Here is a 26,607-nt window from a genome sequence, read left to right as displayed (position 1 = left end):
ATGATTCATTATTGGAGCACAACAATTGCTTCTATCATGCCTCCATACCTTTGAGTAAACAAGCACAGCCAGCAACTTGTGTACTTCAAGCCCCCTCTCCCCTTTTCAGTGCTTTGATTTTGAGCAAGATGAATTCATTGTCAGATAAGGTTGAGTTACAGGACTCCCCCTGGTGATTGCTTTGCAGGGCACACACTGACATCATTTGTAGTGTTCTTTCAGCACAACCATTAGGAAGCGTTAGGATCCACAGAGAAACTCCGTGACCTGCTAACAGGGCAAAGAGGCACTTTTTCAAATGGTGCTCTTCTGATATGTAGCATGGGGGGGAGTAACTGTGCCTCTTCACTCCAGTGTAGTGTCTTTTCTAATGACTGGTTACTGGAGTTCTTCTGCATCTTTTCAGATTGTGAGCCATTCAATTATTTGATTGTGGCTGCAATCCTATATACACTTTCCTGAGAGTAAGCCTCATTGAACTAAACAGGGCTTACTTCTGTGCCTCTCAGGATTGCATTGTGTGTCTATAACCTTTTTGAATTTTTTAATTGCAAAGCAGTATTGTTGAACTTCAGTAGCTTCAGATGATCTGTTCTCAGACCCCCCCCCCCCCCAATGGATACTAAAACTTGTGGATAATGAAATTCATGGGTTCTGACCCACAGGGACTTCTAACGCAATCTGAACCTTGTTCTGGTCACATTTGTAGCCTTTCTGAGGCCATGTGCAGCCTCTGTGGGCTTCAGAATGCTGCCCGAAGGAGTTTAACGGGTACTTCCAGTCAGTGCTTTTTTGTAAGAAAAAAAAAAGGTGCAGGAACTCACAACTTGTTAATCTTTTATTTATTTATTTATTTATAAACCATTTTTTATTGGAGAAATAAGCCTCCTCAAGATAAGGGAACATTCCCTTACCTTGGGGCTATACTGCAGTTGCATCAGCGCTGGAAAGTTGTTTAGGATTTGGCTGTATGGAATACAATACAATATCAATAATGATGACTGAAGGATAAAGGATCAGAAGATGCTATAGCTCCAGAAAAGTTCTGGTCTCCATTTCCTTTGCAAATAAGAGTTCATTGAGAATTTCTGGTCATAGAACTTCTCAAGAAAAGTATCACAGCTGACAACTGCTAGTTATACCTGTGGTGCCTACTACATATCTTGGACCAGGGCTATTTACTTCTGTCAGTACACCAAACTGAACAACTTAGAAATCTGCCTTCTGCAGAGACAGACCATTTGTCCATGTAGGTCGGTGTTGCTGATGCTAACTTGGCAATGGTATTCAGGCAGGAAATGCTCTGTATCCTACCTGTAGATACAGAGGATTGAACACAGGACCATCTGCATGCAAAGCAAATGCTCTTCCAGCGAGCTTCCCTGAATTTGCTATTGAAATGATGGTTCCGAGATCTACAGCTGCATCAAAGGCAGAAATTCATAAGCTTCTCTCAGCACCCAACTGAGGGAAAGTTGCACCTGTGACGTTTTTGCCTGCAATACAGCTACTGATGGCAGTCTCTCACACGGGAAAGCCAAGGCAATACTGTTCATCACTCCAGCCAATGTCCATAAGATTGTTGCCTGTTTCTCCAGGTTCTTCTCCTATACCTTTAAGAGCAACCTAGCACACACTGAGATTCAACAGGTGACCCTTTTCCCAGTATGTACTTTTATCTTCATGCTAGAGAAAAAACACCACCTGCCAAATGTCTCAGGCTGTGCTTAAAAGCCCAGAAAGGGTGCAACTCTCTCTGAAACACCCAAGAACGGTCCCCACCTGTGTTCAGCAAGACCTCATACTTTTACATTTCATGAGTCTGCAACATGGATGTGCGGTGGGTGGGGAGGCAGGTGAGGCAGAGCCTCCCAAAAAGCACCGCCACCACATGAGATGTGTAGCACTTGGGTTGTGAGTGCATGCACACCTCACACTGCAGCAGTACTTTTCAAAGGACTCTGGTGGGGAGGCTCTACTGCACCTGCCTCATCATCCACAGCCAAATGTCTCTAGAACAAGTAGACGTTCAACAGCTACAGATTTTCTCAGCACAGAATTGAAACCATGCTGGCTTCCCTGTCTGCCTGTCACTCAACCAAAAAGTCATGTGGGGAGAAGATGTGGGTCCAGGAGGGACAGAAGAGGCAGCAGAGTCCATCAAGGGCTTAACAGCACCCCTGGGGGTCAGCCTTTCTGAACCCGTTCCACAGGGAAGTCCCTCTGCCCAGCACCGCTTCTCCCCTGCTTGGCTGGCCAGGCCCTCTGCTGGTTCAAGCGTGCCCCTTCCCCAGCGCCAAGTGCAGCAGTGTCCCAGGCCAGCGGGGGAAGCCGCCTGGTGGAGCCCACAGCGGTGGCCCCCACGAGCCTGGCAGCACTCCACCGGCACCGGCTCCTGCCACAACCCCGCGGGGAGCCTGGAGGCTGCCCCAAGGCTCCCCTGCCTGTCCGCAGGCCCCCTGCCTTGCCTTGCCTGACCTGGAGGAGCGGCTGGACCCACAGAGGGAGAAGGGGCTGCCGGCGCGCCTCCAGCTGGAAGCATGCCCGGAGCAAACTGCACGGGAACTTGCCTCCTCCCCAGGCACGACTCCTTCCCAAGGGGCCTGCAGGTGCGCGGAGGTGGAGGCTGCTGCCGCCACCTGCGGGCTGCCACCAGAGGGAGCAAAGGTGGCGCTGCGTGCTGCCAATCAGAGCCGCTTCCGAACATCCTGCGCCCGGCTCTCTGGCCACCTCGAGCCTCCTGCTGAAGTGCCTGCGGCTGGCCGAGGGGTGCACCCTGGGCCTGAAGGCCTTCGCCAAGTGCCCTGCCTTGCCCCGGCCATCCTTGGAAACCCCGCCAGGGCCCTGACCCCGGACTGCATAAAAAAGGAGCCGGAACTCCGTTCCGGTGCGTTCTATTAGAAAAAAAGCCCTGTTTCCAGTTATTTGGCAATGAGCCGGTCTTGAGAGGGTTTCTGAGGCATCAGAGGCTGCATGAAGCCTCTATGGGCCTCAGAAAGGCTCCTGGCTGCCACCAGAGCATCTCCAAGAACTTAACTGTGGGTTTGGAACCCACAGTTAGTTAAAGCCATGGTTGTGAATCCACAGTCAGGGAGTCTGGATCTGTACTCTTAACTACCTTTCTCCCCTCTGAACAAGAGCCCATATGACATATTAAAAAAGACTTTTGCATGCATTCAGAACTCTTAGGCATTCAGAACTTGTGCCCCAAGTCTTTGAATTCTAACCTGTTTTTCTCCCACTGTAACAAATATTGATCCTCATGTCTTTCATACTAAATTCCCAGATAAAGGTTTCTCAAAAACTCACAACTGTCCCTAACTCCCACTGCAAGCTAAAATTGCAGTTTATTAAAGATTTTTAAACCTATTCTAGACTTGAGACAAACCATGAATACAGCATATGCCCAAAAAATCCATACTCAATGGCAAGTTGTTTAATTCAATACCAAAGATCATTAACATCAAGTCAGTGAGGAAAAAAATATTTATTCATGGTAGAGAGTTTATTGGTTTTGCATGTAATTTCCAGGCTAGAATTAGGAATAGGAACATCATACCAATATAAGTGAAAAATGATTCTGAAGAGACACTGTTTAAAGTAATCCTAAATTCATTTAGTGCAAAAAAAAAAAAAGTATTCACTGGTAAAATTCTTTTAAAATTACATACTTTTACATTACTAAACATCAGTGTGTGCAATCTGAAAAGGTTTTCGTAAATGTATTTCTGCATTTAAAGTTGTTGCAACACACACAGTTTAATCAAAGAGCAGTAACCAGGATTTTTACAACTAATATTCCAATATAATAATTGTACTTGCCATTTAAGCCTACAAGGAAAATACCCATTGTACGTTCTTTAATAAATGCATACATTTTACAGATGCATGGAAACTGTAGTTTAAGATCTGGACAGTATACAGTTCATTTGCACATGCTACCCACAAGGCAGTTTAAACACCTGTAGATAACAGTTACATAACAAGTTCTACATAAGATACTAACACATCTACTTTTAGGAGAAAAAAGGAAAAAGCTGATGTTTATAAACTATTAAAAACCAAAAACAATTTAAGTTAATTGAGATACGAAGACTGCACGCAACACAGTTTCAAGTTTGTAAATAAAAATCCATGCTCTAGCATGCTCTCTTCTGCTCTACAAGTGGGAAGAAGTGGAGAAGCAAAGTTTCAAGGTATACGGGTTAGAGCCATCTGTAAGATACAAAAGGAAACTCAACACTTAGAATAAACGTCATTAGAAATCACTCTGCTTCTTACAATCTGCGAGCTTGAGAAGGAAAGCTCTCTGAAGCTTTTTTTTTTGTCTGTGCAAGAAGTCAGTATGATATTTGGCCCTACTACTGGCATCATACTAAGTGCAAAAGTATCAAAACCCAACTGATTCTGCAGAAGTGTACAACTGTTTCTTTTATAGGGTGTGACGCTTTATGTCATCCCTTACGGTTACACTTCTGATGCAGGGATATCATATTACTGGTTCCCAAACTGTATGCCACAGCTTCCTGGGGCACAGCAGAATCAGCTTTTGTTTTCTTATGCCTATGGCAGAGAATCAAGGCCAAAACAGCACATTTCCAATTTTGCTTGAAGCAGAAGGGAACAATTCTGCACAACAGGTGACTTCCCAGGCACAGTGTCAGGCAAGTTTCCAGCACCCACCAGATTTCCCACTCTGAGCCTCACAAGTAGCATCTGTGCATCAAAGCTTCTTGGATCACCTGCAAAGTGCTCTGGTGGCAGTGGGAGCGTAAGACTTCTTAAACACCCCCCTTGCTGGGGCTCCCTGTGCTCCTTGCAGCTGTACTCCTTTCACCCAGTGCCCTGCATACATACCTGCCACTGCCTTCATTCTCTTGACCCATCCCAATCCCAGCAGCCCCTCTCGTGGAAGCAAAGGCAAAGGCAGCTGCCAGCTCTGCTTGGCCCTCCCCCCAGGCTTAGCCGCCTGCCTAACATGGAGCTGGACACAACCACTGCAATGGATATCCCTTGGTGGCAAGGGGCATCCTTTGTGAGGAGACCACAAATGAATATGCAGGGATAGGGGTTTGATGAGGTGACAAGGAGCCTGCTTGTGGCCAGGGAGAGAGGCAGTCCCCCCTCACCCCTCCCTTCCTGCCTCCCTTGGATTTAAGGCTGGTTTGTTGTGTGTCATGTGTTGGGGGTTAACATTTATTTTTGCAGAGATACTAGAGCCAATAGTTTTGCCTCTGCAGGAATTAGGAAGAGTGGAAGCCCAAATACAGTGTATTTATCATTATTGGCTTACACAGATATTTACATTTAAGTGTAAATTTATGTTGGGAACCATGGCCAAGGGCTAGTCAAGGGGTCAAAGTCAAAGGTGGTCAAGGGAGCTTCCGATTGAAAAAGTTTGGGAACCACTGGCTAAGGCTGCAATTCTATCCACACTTATCTGGGAGTAAGCCCCAATGACTATAATGGGACTTACATCTGAGTAGACATGCATAGGATTGGGCTCTATATCATTATTCAAACTGCAAATTTTACTTGTTGGGTAAATATTTTTCTTCTGAAGCAGAATACTGCTACCATAACTGGTGTGTGAAAAATGGTTGCACAATATAATGAGTTCTATTGGGTATTTCTTGCAATTATCACTTGTGATGCACAACTCCCTATTCATTCACATATACATATTATTGTGACCTTCTAAACAAACCAGTTTGCATTCTACATAGTTCTGTGGCATAACTCTAGTCTAGTGCAAGAATTATTTTTTATGCATAGATACCAAAATTAGGAAATCACTCTGCTGCCAACACCTTGCTAAGAGTCCACAGGTTCAGTTAAGAAGCAGCAACATCAGCATTTAAAAATTATGTGGTCAATTGCCTACTCAGTTTCAAGAACCTTCCTCTCAGGTTAAAAGAAAAAGAGTAGGTATTTACCAAGTTCAGTTATTACAACCCTTCTTATGAACATGAACAATTCTTCTTAGAAGCTTCCTCCAAAGACACCTTTTTAGTGGGGCCAGGAAATGGGCCACTACAAGCAGATAGGAAATAGCAGTGATAGCAAAAGTTATAAGATATTATAATTAGTAATATCTGTGACTGTTTGCCCACATTAAAGTTGATACTCCTTGCTTACACAAGCATGAGTTATAGACAGTTAATGTGTTTGCCAGGACTTTTGTCATAATAATTGGGGAAGTTCACCCAAGGTGAACTTCTCCCATCCCAGAAGTTCACCTTTCCTTAAACCAACTAGGCCTTTAGCTGCCATTAGATGGGATCAAAATCTGTCCCTGTTTTTGGCCTTGGATGTACCTAGAAGCAGCATGGCTGCTATTTCTTGCTAATTCGTTCTCTAAATGTCAATATGCTTTTGACTCTGACAGACTTAAGAGGCCTGGTTGCTTCACTGTGGCAGAAACACAAATCCAGTAATATAAATAAAGGTCTATGCTGAGAAAGTAACAAGCTACATTCTAGCTAAAGTAGCCATTTAACAAGTTTTTGGGATTGTTCTAAAATACAGCTTAGCTTTTTACAGTGTAATCCAAAGTTGAATAAATGCTGTGTAACAGTGAATTTCATGGGGTATTTTATGGAAGAAAGCAGAATAGCTTTGTGCTGTAAGACATCCCATTCTTCAGAATGAAACCCAGACTGGCCAATAGGCCCAAATAGGCCCAGCCCAACCTTTATCCAATTGATAAAAACTAATGAGTGAAGAACACATCAATACAGTGACTTACTGGGGACTCTTATCTGGTAGTGATTCAGTACAGTAAGAGCTTCCACTGCATCTGTCTTGCATTCCCACTCCAACAAACCTGAAAGGGTCTTGGCAGAAGCTGTCAAAACAGGAGTAACATGTTTTTTTTTTCTCTTCAGAATTAGTAGGCTGGTGTTTGTTTTTTTGAAGTTGAAAAGTCAAATGTTTACTTACGTTTAGGATCAAATACTTTGTATTTGATAAAAGACAAAACTTCATGATCATCACATAGCTGATGGAGAAACAAAGTGAAAACACAGTCACATTAAGTAGCAAGAAACTAATCCTAGAGGATATTGCAGTACTGCTAAATTTAATCAAGCATGAAGGAGTGTCAGGCTTGTTTCAGATTAAGATAGCATGCGCTCTAATTTTGTTGATTTTTAGATAGAGAATCATGGTAACCTGTTTCCCTAGCCCCTGCCCTGGTAAAATATCTTGACTATCATTTTGCATTGAGATCAACTGTATTGAAGACCCATTGTAAAATGTATTGCTAAGTTACGGATCAGAGGAAAAAAAGGAAATCCACCCAGTTTGGTCCCTGATATGAAAATATTTTATTCTTCCTTAAATATTTTATAGATCTATGAAAAAAATCACACATGCATCTTCTCAATGCAAATCTCCTCGAAAAGAACAATATCAGCAAATATAGTATTAATCTGGAATAAAGCAAGTTGATTAGAGTCTGAACCAGAAGAGGGAAAATACTGTCTTCACCTGACATTCAGAAGAACAAAACCACTGAACAAAAATTTGGTAGACAGCACATTCAAGATGAAGCCAAGACTATATTTGCATCATCTGCCACCACAGCATGGGCACTGGAGAAAAGCTGCCGATATAATATTAGCAAGCCAATGAAGAATAGACAGAACTCAAGGTGCTTTTTGGAAAATATTATTTTTGCTGATTTCCCCTTCCCCTTGCAGTCCTGCAAATCTGTTCCTGATGGGTGAAGGACTCCCAGGAGCAGGTATTCAAGGGCTGCAGAGGAAAGGGGAGATAAGTGAAAAGCACTCCTCCCTGCATTTGCCCCCCGTGCAAACAAAGCTTCATCTGCAAATGGAGGAAGCAGTTTAGGATACAACCCTCAGTATCATGCACTATGCACAATGATGTGTATGAGTAAGATAGGATTATAGCCCAAGTCTTACTGAACACAATGGGCTGAGTAAAATAAACAACACTGTTTTCAAGCACCTCTAACAATTACTGATCCTATACAGGTACTAGCAATCAGGGGCAGGAGGTCTGGTCTAGAGGGTAGAGCCTCCATTGCCTGAAGATTAACATCCACAAGGTCGCCAGTTCGAGGCCACCGGCACCGTGCGACCTTGAAGCAGCTGGCAAGCTGCAGCTGAGCAGTTCCATCTGCTCGGAGCGTGGGAGGATGGAGGCCAGAATGTTAAATCAGATCGGAGTGTAACACCTTGAATGTAGTGGTTCTTGAAAGAAAGAACCTTCTTTCAATTTGTAAAAATCCCTGCATGGATTTAATAAGCCTGCCTATGTAAACCGCCTTGAATAAAGTCTTGAATAAAGACCAAGAAAGGCGGTATATAAATACTGTATATTATATTATATTATTATATATCATACCAGTCAGCGGTGACGATTTTATGGCTTGATTATGTATCAGCATGTACATGATGCACAATCATCCGACATATTGACACATATGAAGAGGCAACCAAGGCAGCCACAAAGAAAAGTCAACAAGCAGCACAGCCACTGAGTAGGGGATATTAGAAATAGTTTAGCTGAATCCTGGGGGGGGGGGCAATCTGGGCACAAACTATGTCAGGAACGAAATGAGGTTAAAAGCACACAGAGAAAGGTTCCTTCATTGCCTAGAAATCTGAAGTGTTCATTTTAACGTGAGTTTAACTTAACTCTTGCTATTCATTTAACTACAAGAGAATCTACTTAAGCTACTAACACACTGCATTCCCCCCCCCCCAAAAGGATGGTTATTAGCTTGTCTGAAAAGGTATAGTGTCCAACAAATAAAGGGAAAAAAATAGACCTATTTAAGTGAGTTAGCACAGACTGACATTTTAGCTTACAGCTGTGATCCAGCAGTTTTTGTTCCTACCTTTACAAAGGTTTCTTCAGTCACACACAGTGGAACATTATAGTAATGCAACACACAAGATGGGGGTTGGATGATATTCTTGGATGCTTGACCAGCACTGGTAAAACGATTGTTCTTGCTCATTGCAAAGTCTTTATAACTGCTTGTCCCATCTTCCAGCTCGAATATCTGACTAGGAACAACTGAATGCTGTTTGGACACGCTACAATTAAAAATACATATTTATTAACCACAAATCACTACAATTAAAAAAGTTTACAATATTGTTATATGTTCTCAAAGCTAAGTTAACATAACAACAAAATATGAACTCATAATTTGCTCTACATTTCACTTGTCAATTACTGAATTAATCAATTATTCATTTGTATAGTTACTGAAGACAGGGAAGTATACTTGAAGACCTGTATACTACATTAGCAGAAGTAAAATGTTATATTGCAGGGTTTTCCAACATGTGGGTCACGAGCCCATGGGTTTTGAGCCCAGTATGGTTTCAAGTCCCCCCCCCCACCTCTGGTTGGTTCAAAAGTGGAGCCAATCCAGATGCATCTTCCAGATCACACATGGCCAGCGACGCATTCTTCTGGCCTTGGCCTCAGAATAGCCCACAGAAGCAACTTCTGGTTTTTGACTGGATGTTGCATCCAAAAACTTGAAGCTGCTTCTGTGGGCCATTCTGAGGCCCCTATAGGCCAGTAGAGTGGGTTGCCAGCACAGCATGATGTGGAAGAAGCCTCTAGGCGCTCCCTTATGGCTGCACCAAAAGGAGTATCATATTATGACCCACGGGGGAGGACAAGGTGGGTAGCAGCGCTGAGATGTTTGGGAACCACTGTTATACCCTATTTGTATACACAGACAGTATTGATTCAAAAACCTTTTTAAGCAGCTTTTAACTAAAGTATTTAGGTATTAAATGGGCAAAATAACAGAATGGACAATACTGAACAATTTTTACATTATATTCAAATATTAGTATTTTAAAAAAGATGGAATGCATACATACCAAACATTAAGCCTCTTCCCAAATAACTTGACATTATTTAGATGTGTGACTGCTCTTTCAACAGCATATTCATCCCCCATTTCCACTAATGCAGTGCCTGGAATAGTCTTCATAAACTTCACCTGAAGAATTCAGGGGTAAAAAAAAAAAAAAGACAAAGTTACAAGGATGAGAATACAGGAGATTTTATATCTTTTCTTAGAAGATGTGTGACACAATGCTCTTCTACTGAAATTACAGGTCCAACCTTGTTATACATGAATTTGACTCAACTTGAATGGCCACTACAAATGAGAAGAAATGTGCTGATGCCTGGAGAAGGGGAAAATGCATCTCTTTAAAATCGCAGTTTAAAAAAAAACTGCTTTTCTTATTGTTGTAGAGAGACAGTCATGCAAGTGATCATTCCATTCTTCAGCTGAGTCAGGCAAAGGCAAGGGGACCTTTGAATTTCTAATTGCTGACTGCCTGTCTAAAACAGTAAGAAAATCTGTTTTTAAACAACTGTAAAGTCACACTTTTTAATTTTTGAAAAATTGTTTTTATTTAACACTTTTTGTGGTATCAGCAGGGAGTCCCAGAATCAAACCTCTGTAAATATCGAGACATGACCTTAATAGGAGCAATAGAGCAGCAAGAAACCTGGAAGTGGGTCTTTAAATTTATTTTTCCACTGTTTTTTTATCCACTAATTTTTTTTATCCACTAGGGCAGGGCTTTTCAGACTGGGGCATTGTGATGCAGCGGGAGGAAGCAGCGTTGCGATCCCTAGGATCGCACCTCTTAGGGGGCTGCAGGGGCTTGGGTACATTTACCAGAGCCTTCTGCAGCCTCCTGGGGGTACGGGGAGCTCTGCGCGACCTTCTGCACGGCTCCCCGCAGCTTCAGAAGTGAAAGTGGAGCGATTGTGCTCTGCTTCCACAAAAACGGAAGTGAAGCACAATTACTCCACTGTCACTTTCGAAGCTGCAGGGGGCACTGCAGACAGACATGCAGGGCTCCCCGCACCCCCAGGAGGTTGCAGGAGGCTCTGGTAAGTTATTTTTGCCCCTGCAGCCCCCCTGAGCGGTGTGATCCTGGGGATCACGTCACTGCCTTCCCCCAGTCCTAAGTCTAAGAACTTACTCCCAGAGAGTCTGAAATCCACTGCACTAGGGGTTCTGGAATGGAACCCCAGTGGATAACAGGACACGACCTGTATTACCATTACAGTATTAAGATTATTTTCTGGTTTTCAACAAATAAAGTTCCCAAGGTGGTTTACAGACAAAAATCAAATAAATGATCCCCTACCCCAAAAGGGCTCTCAATCTAAAAAGATACAGGAGAAAACACCAGCAGACAGTCACTAGAAAAGACACTGTACTGGAGTGAAGAGGGATAGTTACTCTCCCCCTGCTAAACAAAAGATGTGAACCACTTGAAAAGGTGTCCCCTTGCCCAGTTAGAAGGAGCACTAAAATAGGTTATTCTTTAAAAGTTACTTTGCCTAGACTTTGTTTTTTACCTTTTCAATGTTTCCATATAAGCAGAACAAGTTGAAGACTCTTGAACAATTCATCTTTTGCTGGTGCAATCCACTGACCATGACAACAGAACCTGAGGGGTTTCCTCCATGCATGTAAGATGAGGAGGCTTGGGGAAGTGGATAAGCAACAAGCTCTGGTGTATCCCGAGATGCCATTCGATATCGGCTTGGTAAAGGTAAGAGAGGACCGTGTGATCCTAAAGACAAAGTACTATTGAGTTAATTTTGTTGACTGAGCCAACGTACATACTTAAAAATAGCAAATTATAAAAGCTGCCAATTTTTCTTCATCACAATGAGAGCAACATTTATTCCATGATGTCTTTCACAAGAAATTAAAATGAAGTTTTAGCCAGGATCAACCAAGTTGTAAGAAAACCGTAATTCTTAACATTTATGTATCCAGAATTTCATTTAGGGGGTGAAATGTTTGTTATGTATGTTAGGGGGAAAAAATGCAAACGAGCTACAAAATCATTACTAAGCAATTCCACAATGCTTAATAGGACCACTTTCTAGGCAGAAACCGAATTGCAGCAACATCTCACACTGAAAAATACATATCTAGAGAACTGTTCCAGTTCTTTCTAGAAAGTGGCCATAAAAATGACTTGTCCCACAACTCATATAAATGTTTACCTTAAGAAACTATACACTGAAATGCCAGTATACCAATTTCTAAGAAATCAGATTTAATAGGAACAAAAATATATTGTCTGACTATACAAGAATTTTTATTCCATCAACTAACGAATCATTTGCTTTTACCCTCTCAAGGAGTATGGCAGTTTGGAAGAAGCCAAAACCACAATCCAACAGAGTTAACCGTTTTTAAGCCCATTATTCCAATTATGTAACACATCTAACTGTGCTAGATTGCGATTTTAAAGTGCTACTCCAAGTCTAAATCACTGTGCTGCATTCCCTCCTCCCCCACAAAGACTCCTGGAGAGTTTGGGAACAGCTGGCTTATGAGAAATTTAAGAAATTGACTTGGTCAGTTGTCACAACAAAAAATACAAACATTTGCAGAGAGAAAAATTGTCACTTTGGGACAAGATACATGTTTTACTGTAGCCACAAGTATTAATGACACAATATGGATTGATAACTCAATAGCTGCAATGATCAAACAAAAATGTTTAAAAAGAATTCAGGCATGTCCACTTGGATGACTATGCTTTTAGTGTAATCCACAGGTGTTTATGGATTATTTAATTACAAACACTGGAAACCATAGAACATCACACCAGGACCACCACACTCACCATAGCCATCATGTCTAAATGATGAAGGGTGCTCTCCCAAAATAGCTTGTCTCTGACGACCTTTCCCTCTGTCTAAGGAGAAAATGGAGTATTAACAAAAAAATCAAAAGGTAAGAAAATAGTGTTTTCTGGTTAAGGACATAACAGCAGTCTGCTGGATCAAACCAAGGGGTCCATCTAGTCTAGCATCCTACTTCCAACAGTGGCCAGCCAGGTACTTCCAGGTTAATTTAAGAAAATTACTGCTGGTTACTTTTAAAACATTAAATAACTGATTTCATTTAACACAAAATATAATTGTAGGACAACAAAGTTATTGTTGGCATAAAAAGATTGCATGTAAATATTACTGACATTTTAAACCTGACAGTTCTCTTAACATAATACAGAATTATAGCCAATCCTATAGAGTAGGAATTACCTATAACTCTCATAAAAACAAGTTGTAAATGCAGTACTTTTGAAGGACAGTACCTGAATCACACTATTAGCTTCAACAGCAACACATTTTCATCAAAGTAGGCTTCTTTCAAGAAGTTTCAGCATAATCCAACAACAACCTGTATTACATGGTTTCACAATCAGTAAACACAGAGCACCACATTTGGGTATGTACACATTTGTGTAACTACATAAATACATCAACAGCTATGGATGGGCAAGTGCTGAGAAAACTATACATTACTATACTATGAATATTTACAATCTATGATATAATTGCAATAAAACGCCACTTTTTAAAAGCACTTTAACAATGAAAAGCTTTTTCTGCAAATCTGCATTTTATACAAGAATGTAAAGTTAACCAAGGGGTCTACACTACTGGATGAAAGCAGTGCACCAAATTAAAGCAATGATTCATAATACCCCAGTAAAATGTGTACTGCAAGTTCTTTTGATAAGCAGTAGTTAAACTTACACTACTTTCTTTCATGAAGCAGGTTGAAGTGCCAGTACATCAGCTTATTGCCAAGCAAAGAGAAATAAGAAACATCCAGTCCTAGTTGCATTTATTTTGACTGGAAATGTATGTTTTTACATCTATTCAACTGAAATTACTTGAATTTTTAAGCATTCAACTTTGATTATGGACATTTTTAAACTTTTTTTTACATTTGAGATATTTGTTGCTTTGGCAACCTATTCAAAACAATGGGAATGAGATTTCTGCTCCTAAAACGATTGGATTTGATGTGAAGTGTAGAGGGAGATTTTGGCAGCCCAATCCTAAACCCATTTTCTTGGAAGCAATGTCCACTGATTTCAATAAAATTAAATTCTCAGTACCAGCACAATCTCATGCAAATTCTTCTTGGAAGTTCAACTTTATTCAGTGGAGCTTACTCCCAGAAGAGTGTCTATATTTAAGCTGTAAGAGTGAACTTATTGCAAAACAGTGTGCATCTCACTCAAACCCTGCAGTGTGTATACTTTTTTCCTATGCTTTCCTTTCCAACAGAAAAGCATAAGCTATGTAACAAGTGTTTAAAGAAGAGAGTGCACAAGAGTGTACTACAAAAAAAGTTGCAAACACGCCAACATGTTTATCTAACACAGTCATTCCCAAACTTTTTAGCACTGGGACCCACTTTCTAAAATGAAAATCTATTGCAACCCATATAGCTTTACTAGAAAAAAATAGAGATTATGTAAACTGGGCAAGAGTGCTTGCAAAGTTAAAAAAAATTCAGAACTTTTCGGGACCCACCAAAGCTCAGCTTGTGACGCACTGGTCACAACCCACAATTTGGGAAACACTGATCAAACACTTTAGATTTTCCAGTATGATACAATAGTATTTTGCTTGGGATTGGAAAAAAATCAATAGCTCAGCTCTGAAGCTCAATGGGTACCTTTGAACAAATCACTCTGTCTACTTCACAGAGTTCTGAGGCTGAAAAGCCACTTGGAGTGCCCTGGGAAAAGGGTGAGATGCACACATTGCGAAAGATAAATTCTTATAGTTCTGGTTAAGGACCAGGATTTCAAATTACTTTGAGCACATCAACTAAAGATTAAACTTGGGCACATTCTCCTGTGTGAAGGAAACCAAACAGAAGTTTCATTTACAAAGAGCATTTTGGTTGAAGCCAGGATCTTGCAGGCTAATTGAGAAAGAAAACAGTGTAAGGAATGGTTTGAAGGATGCATGTTAAGCAGCCTATTACAGGGACACTTTTGTGTAGGCCACATCTTTCAGAATGCCAGGAACTTCACTATAAAAACCAGTACTACATCTCTAGTGTTCTCTCCAAGCTGAAGAAGCTGCCTGATCCTTGTTAATTAGTATGCTATGCACAACATAAAAAGGAAATACTTCAAGTATCCTGTGCTGCTTCATTAGAATTGCTGTGAATACCAGTTTCCAAAGCTAAACTCTGCAAGGGTGTTTGAATAAACTAGGTCTGTACTCCTATTTATGACTACTGGCCTAGGGGAATGGAAGTTCAATTTACCACTTATAGCTACCATTTTGTAGCATCATTCTTCTTTATATTAAGAAGAACAAGGGAGCAATTCAAAGAGAAGATAGAAGTAGTGGGCTGAATCTGAAGTATTGTATGTCCAAGATAATTTTGGCCTTTTGCTTCTCAAACAGGAGTCCCTGACATCCTCCCTGGGAACTGGGGAGAGTTTTAAAGGCACTGTGCAATACAGCATGGAGCCTGCTGCTGTTCAAAGAAAAAAAGTTCAAAGATCCTACTGAGAATGCACACCTGCATGTTTTTCCAAAAAAGATTCTCATTTCCCATAGTCTTGTTTACCTAGACAACATATATAGTTCTTAAATACTACCTGAACTGAATGTTTGCTAATAACTTGAATATGCGTCTGCTTAGTTCAGAAACTCAATAACGTGAATTATTAGCAGCACCCTCATATGCAGGTCTATTCTGAATTGAGCCCCACTGAATTTAATTAAGCTTACTCCCAGGTAAATGTGTATCAGATTGCAGCCTAAGCCACTTAAGGTAGCCCTTGCCATCTTTTCAATTTCTAACTATGTATATAGTTTTGAAACAAACTTTAAGCATTGATGCAAGTAATGAGGTTGGACAATCTGCTAGCCAGTACTGCAGACCCCTTGTTAACCTTTTACAAATTCTTAATTCTGCATGTTCAAGGCCTAAGTTTTAATTATACATTTTTACAAGGTGAAGCACTTCTGATAAAACCCAACCTTTTGGAAATAGTTAAAGGCAAGTTGGTCTTCTCTTTCATGTTTAAAACTTAGAAGATACTCTACCTTAATAAGTTGCCAACTCCATGTTATAAATGCCTAGATTTTCAAAAAGTACATTACAGCAAATTATATACAAATCATTTTGTTACAAAGGATATTTACAGAAGTTAGACTACATAGCAATTTTTTAACATATTCATGCAATTGTTTTTACTGATGAAAGTAATGTTCCCACTAGGTTTTGCAATTAAAAATGCTTAGACAAATTATACCTTGCATCAAATGCTGGTATTTGAGGGGCCTTACTTGACAGGCTGCTGCCAAGTTAATTATCTTTGAATAAATGCAGTCCTTGAGACAGTATTTACACTGGAAAGCCTAACTTCAGTTTTCTCTTACATACAGAAAAGAAAGTTACAACAATGTACAAGAGAGAGACAAGTTTGGAACTTCCATTGTATGGAGTTTTATTCTACAACCATATTTTTAAAAGGGATATAAGACTGGAAATACATGCAAATATTATTAGAATGGGTACAGTCTACCATGGTATTCATACCATGCAAACCAGTAGTATTACATGTCCTCCTTGATATGCTTGTGGTGATGGTGCATGCAGTATGCAATCAAGGTGAGTTGCAAGTCTGAGATTTTTCAGAGGGCCTTTTGATGATGCCGATGTAGTGCATGATGAAGTGTAGAGTCAGCCTGCTGGAGTCCTCTATCCTTCTTAATGCCTTGTCCAACATATGGGAAAAATCCTTTCCATGAAGAAGCAGTGTGCAAGTTTGTAAGCAATAGTCTGCATCAGTGTCCTCTCCTCCAAAGAGTGAGAGCTGCTTGGAGAAATGCAAGTCCTTGTACTGCAAACATGCTTGCATGTGTGGGCTCCTTGTTGAACTAAATAGCTCAATAAAACCAGCAGGGGGCACTAATGTTGAGTTATTCTTTTCCAGGATGCCTTTTACAAGAGAGCTTCATCAGCAATATTTGGCTTGAAATGACTAATGCGTAAGACAAGCTAACCACATATACATATTTAAACACCAAGTTAGAACAAGTACAAAACACTTACCTCTTCTGCCCAGATATGGTTTAGTATAGTCCCAACTATCATTGTCATTTCGAATGACATTAAGTCGAGTTGGCTGTTAAGATATAAACGAACAGTGAGTCTTAATCATTGTTTTCTTCCTAGAAGAATATAGGAATTTAAGAAAGGAAGAACATTACCCTTGCATATTCTATTTTTAGTGTACAGCATCCTGCGTATATGTCTGCTCCGTTGAGCGCTGCTTTTGCCTTCTGGGCACAAAGAACCGATTCAAACATAGGTCATGTTAAGGGCTTTAATTTAAATTCATCTTCTTTGAACCCACCTTCCAGCAAACCAGACAGAAACAAGCTAAACCATTTTAGACAAACACACAATGGCTGTAGGGGCTCTTTACAAAAATAATCATATTCAGATATACATGAGGAAATGTATCAGTTCAGTTTTCACACAATTTTAGATACATCAGATAAGCTGTTATGAAATCCTTAGCAGTATTGCAAGTTTAAAGAAACATATTACTTAAGTTAACCATATGAGAAAATGTTTTCCAACAAATGACTTCCAAAATATGTTTGGTTTTAAAACAAGGACTGCTTTATGAATTGATGAACACCATACACAAAGTTCTGGCATAGGTTATACTATCTAATGTAAAAAATTCAGACAATATAGTTACAGTATATCTCTATGGTAGCTTCAGAATGTAGCATAGGACTACTCATGAGATAGAAAGGGATTGGGAACTTATTATAAGAGAACTTGGGAGGTCTCTTATTATGAACAATGGCTCAATAATTTCTGGAAGAACCAACAAGAAGTCATGAACAGCAATTTGTTTGTAGGACTGAAGTGAAAAGGTGGAGACAAGCAAAATAGTGTTCTTTCTGGCCTAGAGTCACAATTGCTGTTGAAAAAAGTAACATAAACCCATTCAACCAGGGGTGGAGTGAAAGTGGCAACAAGGAGATCACTAGCAGGATTACTTGTCTAACAGAATTAAAATGAGAAGGGCACAAGCAGAGAAACGTCTCCTGTAACTGAGACCATCCTAGCAGTCACCTTGAAAAATCTGTACAATGCTAATCCTCAGTAGTTAACTCCACAGAACAAATACACTGTTAAAAGGATATTCAACCATTGCTTGTATGCCATTCCTCTTGAATATGACAATACGCTGCACCTTCCCAACAGGGTTGCACACTGTATACAAGACATCCTAAAGAACAAAAAAAATAATCTCAGCCTTAAAGGCATTTACCAAAAGTTTTACAAAAGCAGTATGAAAAGCAGTAACACAAAAACATGCATCACTGCATAACAGGTAACTTGTATTTGCCATCAGAGAGAGAGAGAGAGAGAGAGAGAGAGAGATTCAGGTGTATTTCACCAAACAAATTTTAAAACACAGTAAAACAAATATTTATCCTCAGGTCCAGATAGCATGTCATTCCCCAACCCCACCACAAAGCAATGATAAGAGAAAAACAAACATTCCAGCAGATGCCATTCAAGACAACACATTTAAATTCAGACTAATTCCATGTGCTTAAAATGTTTTCTTTTTCCAACTCCTTAGATTAGCCAGAATTTTTAGACAGGTATTACCCTGATTTGGGGACCACTAAGAGCTGGTGTAGTGTAGTAGCTAAGAAACCGAATTGTGACCTAGAACTTCCCCAGTCTGAATCTCTCCTTTGCAATGAACTCACTAGGTGGCCTAGGCAAGCCACTCTATCTCAGTCTCAGAGCTCAATCCAGATGTGCAGATAGGCCAGTGCAGGCCCCCCATGATGGCTCTCAAGTGTAACGAAGTGCCATAAAGCACATTTGTGTCAACTCAGGAGTTGGCTGGGCTGGCACAGACTGCGGCAGATCTAGCCTCCGTGCCAGCAAAAGTGAGTGAATTCATGCCAGCCAGGGGAGACTGGTGCAGAGGGTGGTGGGAGGGCGTAACAGTCGTGGGAAGGGGCATTTTTGGGTGGGGGCCAGGTGATCTGGAAGGCAGATCAGGCCCAAGAGGGGGGTGGGACAGGCTGCAGCAGCCCACACTGAATCCTAACCCCATCCCAGTCTTACATGGGCTGTTGGGATTTGCACCAGTGAATTCGCTGGCACAGACCTGAGTAGCCCTGTAGAGGTGCCTGGGGCTCAACATGGGGTAAGGGGAAAAATATTCCCTTAACCCAAGTTGCCCTCCAGTCACTTTCTAACCTGTGCTGGATATAGGCCAGTTGGCCTATGCTGTTCCAGCGCAGGTTAGGACTGGGCTGCCTGTTATCTAGCTGCAACCGAGTGCTGCAATTTTATACCCTGGAAAAGATACCAGTTTACGTATCACTTGCATTTTTCAGTTTCTGATTTTAAGTTTTTTTGGCCAACCTAAAGTAAGTCAGGGCACAATCCTAAGCAGATCTACTCAGAAGTAAGTCCTATTCTGTTCAATGGGGCTTACTCTCAGGAAATTGTGGCTAGGATTGCAGCCTCAGTTTTCCACAACCAGTCTTTAAAAAATATCTGTTATCCTCTATACAAATAATTTTAACAGAGGAAAATACGTCATGTTTTTTCACAGAAAACTAAATTAGATGAGATCCTAAGGCATATACAGAAATGGAACACATACACCAAAGATCTGTGACAAAGCAGAAAGCAAAAGCTGGAGGGAAATTTAATTTACCGACAATTCAAGTATAAACCATATTGTGAGATGTTACTGAGGAAGAAGCAGTTTTGTTTTGCAGCTTGCTGAAGGTACATAACCGACTAATAAAAAATATTCACCAACATATTTTAGACTGAGTATTGTCTAATAAACAATTAGTATCTAACCAAAAAAATTCTATTGCTATACAAGTTTCTATTGAAGGAAACAATGCTCTCCTACTCACAACTGCTTCTTGCATAGAACAAATTACTATACACAGAAGAGAAAACATGTGCACGTATGTGAGGATGTTTATATTTGCATTTTGTGCAGACTGCTGGAAGATACAATGGACCGAGGTCACTTAAAGTAACACATAAAAATAACACATACCACTGTAATTGGATATAGAGGATTCTGAATCGATAAGAGCAGAACTTTGTTCCCACCAGAAGGGTCATCTGTGTTTCCTGGACGAGTAATTCTTTTGCTTGTAGAGTAGTTGAAAAATGCTTGTTGCCCTGCTATATATACTGGTTCTTCAGCTGCGAATGTCACACACTTTTTGGCACTTTCAATATCCTCAAATTCTACCAAAGCCTGGCGCTTAAAAGGCATCATCATCACGTAACTAAAGAACGAAAACAAAAAAGTCACCAGTAAGTGTTCATGATTGAAGGCCATCAATTTTAAACCATAAACTAGAGTTGAACCTAAAGATTGTTAATACAGTAATCCTATAACGAAGGAGATATGTTCCTGCAAAGCCAAGCGCTATGTGAAACAGCACTATAAGAGATATTGTTAAGAATAAAGCAGAAAACCAGCACTGACTACTCTGTGCTAGCCAGAATACACTGCTCCTTTGGGTGCACTATCAAATCATATCCAGGATGACAAACACTGTTATGAAACAGTACTAAAGGAAGCAGTGTTTTGGGAGGTATTACTCTCTAAAAATTCTTCTTAAAATTTTTTAAAAGCTTCTTTGCTTCTTAGACTAAAAACTGTAATTATAAACTTGAATTTATTCAAACAAACAGTAGAGGATTCTATGAATTCTAACTATAGACACACCATGAAAATGTTGAGCATGGCTCCTTCTTATGTTACTATTTAAATTGATCATTCTGAAAACAAAGCTGGTATGTATCATATTGAAATTAGCAATAGAGATTAGTATCTTTTCTTATCTAACTTCCTTATGAAGAGAAAAAGACCAATGATCTACAGCCAAAAGTATTCTGGAATATTTTAGTACAGCCCATGCTCCAGGCTTATATCTAAGTAGTAGTAATATCAGTACACGCCTGAAGAGTTTTTTTATGATTTAAGCTATCCAAGATATATAATGATTGTGAAACATACCATATGGTTCCAAATTTCTCAAGTGCCTCCACAAGGTCTGCTTCCACAACTGATTCACAGAGCCCTCGAACATGGACAACAGGAGAAACAGACACTTTGTGATGACTTCCACCTGCATCCTAGCAAAAACAAAGATTAGACTTTAAAAAAATATTTTAATATATTATCCAATAAACTATTATGGGCCCTTATCCTCAACAAATGGTAATTCAAATCTTAAAGTTTAAGTCTAAATATACCTAAAACTATGAATGTATATATAGTTAGCTCACTAGTCTGTAACTTTAAGTTTCTGGGTTTCTGACCTGTCAGACTAACAAAAAGCTGTTAATTTTATTCTTATAGCTAATGTGGCACTAGTCAGGAACCAGTGGCAGAGGCAAAAGAGTGCATGCCCATAACTTGCAAGGAAGACAGTACAACCTTGACCCAAAGGTCACAATGGCTCTAATGAGCAGGCTGCCAATCACCCCTAGAGCTCTAACATGAATAGCTAGGAGAGGAAGACCAATCCAGATGGGGGTGCAACTCTAGTGAGAGGATTCACATGGTGGGAAAGGGGCATAGCTTGATCAGTAGCTAGAAACCTTTTGGGGGCCCTTCCCATGTCTGCTTGGTAGAAAGTACTATCACTTCAATCTAAATTTCTGCAGCCAGGAATGAGCAGGGGCAGCTCCCAGCTAGCCTGATACTACCTAGGTCAGGGGTCGGCAACCTGCGGCTCTAGAGCCGCATGTGGCTCTTTCAGCTGTCTGCTGTGGCTCCTCCAGGTGAAAGTGGCAAAGGGGTTAACAGGAGGCACCTGTGTTGGGAGTGTAGGCTGCTTCCCTCCGCCCCCTGAGCTCACTGCCCTCTTCTCCCTTCACCCCCACCTGCCCCGCATTGGTTTCCCTTTTCAATTTTGCCTGCTCTGCAGGCTTAAGCTCCCTGTTTTTCCCTTCCCCAACTCTCCAGCAGGCTCAGCCAATCACCATCCAGCAGGCTCCTGGCTTTTTCAGTTGGAATGGCTCAGGGCCCTTCACTGGCTGATCACCAGCCAATCCTGAGCTGCCCTCAGCCATTGTGAGCCCTTGCAGCCCGCCTTTCCTTGAGCAGGTCCCCACTCAGTGCAAGGAGAGGCTTTTCCTCTACAGCTGAGGAGACATCCTGTGTGTCTACTCAGTAGTAAGCCCCATTACAGCAGATAAAGCTTACTCCCAGGAAAGGGTGCCTGGGATGGCAGCCTTGAAGCCTGCTCAAGGCCAAGTGCAAGGACGGGTGAGTGGGAGCCCACGCAGGTCTGTTCAAGAGTAAGCCCTGGGCTTAAGATGTAGTCCCTGGGCTACTCCCAGGAAGGTGTGCAGGGCTGTAGCCTCAGCCTCCTCCTGTGCAGGTCTACTCACAAGTAAGCCCCGCTGTAGTCAGTGAGGCTTCCTCCCAGGAGGATGTGGACGGCTGCAGCCTCAGCCCCATCCTATGCAGGTCTACTCACAAGTAGTCAGTGAGGCTTCCTCTCAGGAAGGTGTGGAGAGGACTGCAACCTGAGAGCTCCAACCAACTTGTCTGCTCAGAAGTCCTGTTGTAGCCAATGGGGCTTACTCCCAGGATAGTGTGGAGAGGGTTGCAGCCTGAGTGAGAGAGGGCAGGCAGAGCAGAAGCTGGCCTGCGGCTGCCCCCCCCCCTTCTTCTCTTCCCCACCTCTGGAGTCTGTGTCCTTTCTTCCTTCCAGCAGGGTGCCTCTGGAAGGTGGGGGGAGTTCTTTAGTATCCATGTAAGATAAGCAGATGTCATAACCACCATAGGTATTGGAATCCTGGAAGATCTGGTGAGGAGGTAGATGTGGTGTCAACAATGGCCACTTTAAGGGTAAGGCCTGGGCATCCAGCAGAGTGTGCTGCACAGCTGCAGCCACCTGAAGGCAATAGGGTCCTCAGGGATATAAGGAGCACCTGAGGAAGGGGGTGTGGGTTGTAAAAGGAGTGCAGGTTGGAGGGGGGGGGGCTGGCTGGGCTTATTGACTTTGATACTCTGACTGATTTGACTGACTTTGGAATCTGATCTTGGACTGTGACTTGGCTTATTGACTTTGGACTCTGCCCTGGATACTCTGACTGACTTTGTGACTAATGGACTGCTGGAGACACTGGAGTTTGGTGTGTGGCTGCTGTGCCCTAGACCTGCTGAGTACCAAGGGGCTGCTGTAGTGGTGGGAGGCTGCTGGCAGGAGAGAGGACCTCTGCAGGTTGAACAGGCGAGCTATCCTGGAGGTGGGGTCCAGCAGGACTACAGGGTAGAACCAGGGTCATTTGTTGGGGGAAAGAAGGGAAGCTAATTTGCTTAAAGTGGGCATAATTGTCCAGGCAGAGAATGGCCTTGGAATCTGGCAAAATACCATAGAGGACCAGGTGTCTGAAAACACAGGACAAGAATGTATGACAAAACTAACTAAAAGCTACAAGAGGGGGCTACATTATAAAAATGGGACCTATAAGAGCATAGAGGTAAAAAAAAAACTATATGCAGTATTATCTTCATTTTAGATGTCAAAAGGGTTTTGTGGCTCCTGAGGTTTTTTCCCCTCTGGAAAATGGAGTGTTTAAGGTGGCTCTTTGAGTGTTTAAGGTTGCCGACCCCTGGCCTAGGTAGTGCAGTCTGCTTGGCTACTTCAACTGCCCCTTTTATATACACATATATTTCTTCACACTTAGTCTGCAAGAAAGGCAATTAGTCAGACCAAACCAAACCCAGGACCCTACATCCATTCACTGCTGAGGCAGGAAAAAGGACTGCTTCCACACATTCCCAGATACGTTTCTCTTCAAATAACTTGCCTCCTAGTGGCTGAATTGGAGAACACCAGAGAATTCCAAATCTCCATAGCTTCCCTAGGTAGTTTGTTCTCAGTGCGGTTAACCTGCTTAGCGAAGGACAAAGGCTCATGTGCCCTCCAGCGCCAGCTACTTTATGTGCGTCATGACAACTCTCCCTGCCAAGTGCTGCAGGACTCTTTATAAAAATGACAATAGATATCAAAGTAGTCTTTTCCCAATCCATCATCAGTTCCAACCCATCTGTCTCTCTTTCAAGCACAGGACACAGTCAGCAGCCACCCCCACAATCTAAGTACAAAGCTCACTTTTCACAAGGAGAATAACAAAATTCATTTGCATGGACACACACATATATAGAGGAATGGGGGTTGCAACAATATTCATATTTATACTCTCATACTCCCCCTGCAATATTGATGAAAAGAAGAAACAGGATAGCATCAAAACAGAACAGTGCAGTTCCATATTTACTTCTTAGAGTGAATTTCCTTCACAAAGTGGAAAATGGAAAAACAGTTATACATCCTTCCTCTCTCCACCCCTTCCTTAATCTTGTTGGAGAAGGAGGCTGGGAAAAGAAACACTGGTCTCCCTCACACAACAAAATCTCCTTTGAGAGGAAAAGCTAGAGTGGTATATCCTCAAAATGTGTGACAACTTAAAGACGCAAGTCTTCCCAAGTAATCATAGACTGATTTGGCTATATGACCATGATAGCAAACACCTGCTCACAAAAAGAGTTTTGTGGCACCTTGAAAGCAAACAGGACTGCAGGAGCTTTCTTGGACATGGAGTCCATGATACATATGGCCAAGACCTCTGGCCTCTGAAAGTTGATCTGCTCACCTTTAAGATGCCCCCAGACTCTGTGTATGTGTGTGTTCAACAGATTCTATCTTTCTGAACTATTTAGATAGACAGAAGAAAAGTATTATGATTCTTAATAATATCCCTGTTTCTTGGAGACAAGCCATTTGTGATTTAACCACGACTTACTCCCAAGTGAAGATACAGAGTAGGACTTCCTTCCGAGTAAACACGCAGAGGCTTATGTTAGTTTGTAATGCGGATACTCCTGCAAAACACACTCAGTCTTCTTCCCATATAAAGCTCGTTAGGAAGGCATAATTATAATTACAAATAAATATAATTATTGTTAGGAAAACATAACAATATTATTGTTTTCCTATTATTGTTTTCCTATTATTGTTATAAATCTTCCAGGAGCAGACGCAGCAGTCAGGCTGTGATCGCGTCGTGCACCAACTCAAGAGTAAGCCCAATCAATCTATGCCTGTCTACTCAGAAGCAAGTTCCATTGGAGTCAATGGGCTTACTCCCAGGAAAGTGTGGACGGGAGTGGGCTGCCAGTCAGCGGCGCTCGGGCTCGGGCTGCGCGCGTCAGCCGGCCTCTTCGACCGAGGCTGGAGCGCAGAGGCGGCGGCGCGCTCCCCCTCCGCCTTACCCCTCCGGAGAACCCCCCGGTGCGAGGGGTGGCCTTCTCCCTGCGGCTCTCGCCCTCTTCGGCCCCGTACTCGATCTCGCCGTCCTCGGTGGCGGCGCTGGGCTTCAGCCGCTTGGCCTGGCTCTCGTACGCGCCATCCTCCTCCTCCTCGTACTGCTCTCCCGACGACGGCGAGGACATGGCGGCCGCAGCTCTCGAGCGGGGCTGCGCGACCACGATGCAGCGTCCACGCACGGGAGGCGACGGGATGCTCAGAGGCGCTGCGCCTCACACGGGACCACGGCGGCGGCGGCGGCGCAAACCACTGGCAGCGGGAGGGGCGGGACCGGCGGGGTCCTGCTCTGCGATTGGTCCGGCGCCTAAGCTCGGGCGCCGCCACTGGCCGAAGGGGACGCACCTCAAACACCCCGTCACGCGCGATTGGATAACAGCGACGCCTGTCACCTCCAGACCCGCCCTCCGCTTTTCTAAGCCTTCCTCTCGGTCGTTGTCTGGCTTGGGGCCGAGGCGCGAGCTGAGGGGAGAGCAGGAGGCGGTTGAGGCACGCGAGCGCGCCGTTGCTTTGCCAACGGCCCCGACGGGGCGGGCTCTGCCTTGTGTTGCTCTGCCCTAGGCGGGGCGGGGCTCTGTGAATGAGGCCGCTTCCCGCCACGCTGAGGTGCAAGCAGGGCACAATGCAGCCATTCTCCCGGGAGCAGGAGGCGTTCAAGGCTTCCTTTCCAGGCAGAGCCTCCATCTTAAGGCTGCAGTCCTGTGCACACTTATCTGGGAGTCAGGAACGTGTGGTGGGTGGGGAGGCAGGTGAGGCAGAGCCTCCCCACCGCAGTCCTTTGAGGAGTGGGAGGCAAAGTGCGTGGATTGTGGTTGCTTGGGTGCAGTGCTTCTCAAAGGACTTTGGTGGGGAGGCTCTGCCTCACCTCGGCTGGAAATAAGCCTCATTGACTCTAATGGGACTTACTTCTGCACAGACATGCATAAGATTGGGCTGTAAGACTCCAGTGTTTTCTGGTGTGGATTGCCACTGGCTGTGGCCTTGTGAGCATCCAGTGCTTGTCAGCAACTAGGTTTGCTGCAGGAAAACAAGAGAGTCTGGTGGCACCTTAAAGACTGGCATGTTATTGTAAGGTTGTGGGTGGCCAAGCTTGACCATCTTCTGATGGACAATCCATCTGATTGACAAGTGGAAAAATCCACTTGTCAGAGTAGGGTAAATGCTACAATCCTATCCAGACTTTCCTGGGAGTAAGCCCCATTGACTATAATGGGGCTTGCTTTTGAGTACACATGCATTGGATAGGGTTGTAATACCTTTACTGGACCAAAAACTAACAAGATATCAAACATCAGGCTTTTGCATGCCTCATCTCTCTCTCTCTCTCTCTCTCTGCATATGTCAACAGCCATG

The 26,607-nt window shown here is 42.7% G+C and overlaps 1 protein-coding gene across 1 annotated transcript; it reads right to left on the bottom strand.

Moving 5' to 3' along the window:
* Window positions 1-4,031: 4,031 nt before the first annotated feature.
* On the bottom strand, window positions 4,032-25,473 carry HNRNPLL (heterogeneous nuclear ribonucleoprotein L like). Its single transcript, XM_066625374.1, has 13 exons — window positions 25,203-25,473; window positions 20,928-21,046; window positions 19,953-20,190; window positions 18,046-18,131; window positions 17,092-17,188; window positions 16,934-17,006; window positions 12,675-12,746; window positions 11,386-11,603; window positions 9,879-10,000; window positions 8,870-9,071; window positions 6,943-7,000; window positions 6,749-6,847; window positions 4,032-4,215 (listed from the first exon to the last, which is right to left on the bottom strand). The coding sequence occupies exons 1-13, from the start codon at window positions 25,380-25,382 to the stop codon at window positions 4,160-4,162; spliced, it is 1,620 nt and encodes a 539-aa protein (XP_066481471.1). The 5' UTR covers window positions 25,383-25,473; the 3' UTR covers window positions 4,032-4,159.
* Window positions 25,474-26,607: the final 1,134 nt, after the last annotated feature.

The sequence above is a fragment of the Tiliqua scincoides genome, chromosome 1 (assembly GCF_035046505.1).
Source record: "Tiliqua scincoides isolate rTilSci1 chromosome 1, rTilSci1.hap2, whole genome shotgun sequence".
In the NCBI taxonomy this organism is placed as follows: domain Eukaryota; kingdom Metazoa; phylum Chordata; class Lepidosauria; order Squamata; family Scincidae; genus Tiliqua; species Tiliqua scincoides.
This window is presented reverse-complemented; position numbering and strand designations above follow the sequence as displayed.